Genomic DNA, 2,035 nt, shown 5'->3' on the forward strand with positions numbered 1-2,035 from the left:
GACCGCTCTCTTATTTGTATTTCTGTTAGAGATCTTCCTGGGTAAGTTATTCTCATTTTGGATACTGAAACGCTCAGTCACCAAACTCTTTATTGTCGCTCTTAAAGCTGTTCATGATCTGGATCTTGTTCACCCTTGTGGAACCCTTCACTTGGCTCTGCAGTCCTGCTGTATTGCTACCACGTTGGCCTTTCCATTTCTTAAATAGCCCATTTCTACCTTAGGGCCTTTCTCACTAACAGTTACATCTACCTGGAATCCTCTTGCCCAGGGCTTTCTCATGACTGGCTCCTTCTTATCATCAAAGTCTGAGCTCTAATGTCACCTGCTCAGAGAGAACTTTTTTGGTTTTATAATCTAAAATGAACCCCTCCCCCCATCATATTCTATCTCACTTTATTATAATCTGAAATGATGTTGCTAATTTACTTATTTATTTATTTTTTGTCTGTCTCAGCCCACCCTACCCCCAATAAAATGTCAGCTGCGTGAGAAGGGACATTATCTGACTTTTCACCATTGAATTAAAAAAAATATTTAGAATAGCAACCGGCATTTAATTCTTTTTTAATTAAAAAAGAATTTCTTTAATCTTTTGCTGAACTAAGCAAGGGATTCAGAATAATGCATCGTGATCTAATCAAAACACCAACTAAAATTACATTGTTTTTCATGAAGGGATCTTAAATAAAGATTTTTATGGCCCAATCCCTCATTATCATAGAATCATGGAGAGTCAGGTGTGGAATACCTTAAAAGCCCTTAGTTCCATCAATGAGCTGATGTCTTCTGTGAATATTTTCTGCCACTAGAAAGTGATGCTTCAGTACCTCCTGTGATGAGTCGTTCACTGTCTCCCGAGGCAGTGTTTTCCATCTTCAGCCATCTTAGCTTGTTAGAGGGTTTTCTGTATTTTCAGCAGACATCTACCCATCCTAACTTCCATCCATTAGTCCTGGTTTGTCCCTTGAGGGACCAGAAGAAACAAGCTTTTTCCTCATCCACATAATAGGCCTTTAAATGTTTGAAGATGACTGTCATCTGTTTTTTTCTCCTTAGTCCTTTCTTCTTCAGCTTAAATATTTTTTGTGTGTGTTCCTTGCTCATTTTTCTTTTTCTTCTCTGAATGCATTTATAAAAAAACTAGTGTAGTCCAAGTAGTTGAATAAATCAATATAGTCTTGCCACAACACATTTTAAGATCAAAAAATCAATTGGGGAATGAATTCCAGTTATGATAAGTGTAGTTTAATACATTTAATTTTAGATAAAATAGTTCTGGAACAGATTTAATTATATCTAATGCTGGTTCATTTTGTCACTGCAGTGGTTTGGTGACCTTGTGACTCCTGTGTGGTGGGAAGACGTCTGGCTGAAGGAAGGTTTTGCTCACTATTTTGAATTTGTTGGCACAGACTACCTCTACCCTGGCTGGAACATGGTAAGTGCACTTATCTTTAATTGTATGGAACTTTCAGTGAAAGACTGATCTGGTATTGCTTTAGGGTTATGTTATGAACAGAGGTGACTGAAAATACCAACTGATACATGAAAGAATTACATGTTCAGTAAAGAAAAAGTAATCAGAAATTTAAATGATAGTATTACAAAAGAGTTACCTTTTATTAGCAATGAAATAGAGTCTGATTTCTTATACATTGATTTAAAAATGCTACAACTTTTCCATGAGGAAATATTTTTCATTGTGTTATTTGATAATAAAGTATCTTTTAAAATAGAGAAGGTTAACAGTAACTGATAAATGATATTCTAGATGTATATGATATTTCAATATATAGAGACATGAGAGCTTAACATTTCTTCTATGTGATGACAAAAAATTAGCTCAAGTATTTGATGCATTATTGTTGGAGATAGATATGATTAGGATTAAATGACTTAATAAGAGGTCATTAGCTTTATTTACGAAGAGCTGTGTACATTATACTCATATTCTAGGAAATATACTTGTACATCTGTACTTGAAGTAGGATTTGTTGTCCTTTAAGCAATGATGTTCTAGAACATTCCAGAA

At 34.8% G+C, this 2,035-nt stretch overlaps 1 protein-coding gene across 1 annotated transcript in view; it reads left to right on the forward strand.

The window, feature by feature from the left end:
* Window positions 1–2,035, forward strand: part of TRHDE (thyrotropin releasing hormone degrading enzyme) — a 433,889-nt gene that overhangs the window by 236,491 nt on the left and 195,363 nt on the right. Inside the window, exon 5 of the mRNA XM_004386459.2 lies at window positions 1,328–1,441. Coding sequence (XP_004386516.2) covers window positions 1,328–1,441 — 114 coding nt within the window. The remainder of the gene's footprint in view (window positions 1–1,327; window positions 1,442–2,035) is intronic.

The sequence above is a fragment of the Trichechus manatus genome, unplaced genomic scaffold (genome assembly GCF_000243295.1).
Source record: "Trichechus manatus latirostris isolate Lorelei unplaced genomic scaffold, TriManLat1.0 scaffold00164, whole genome shotgun sequence".
Taxonomy (NCBI): Eukaryota; Metazoa; Chordata; class Mammalia; order Sirenia; family Trichechidae; genus Trichechus; species Trichechus manatus.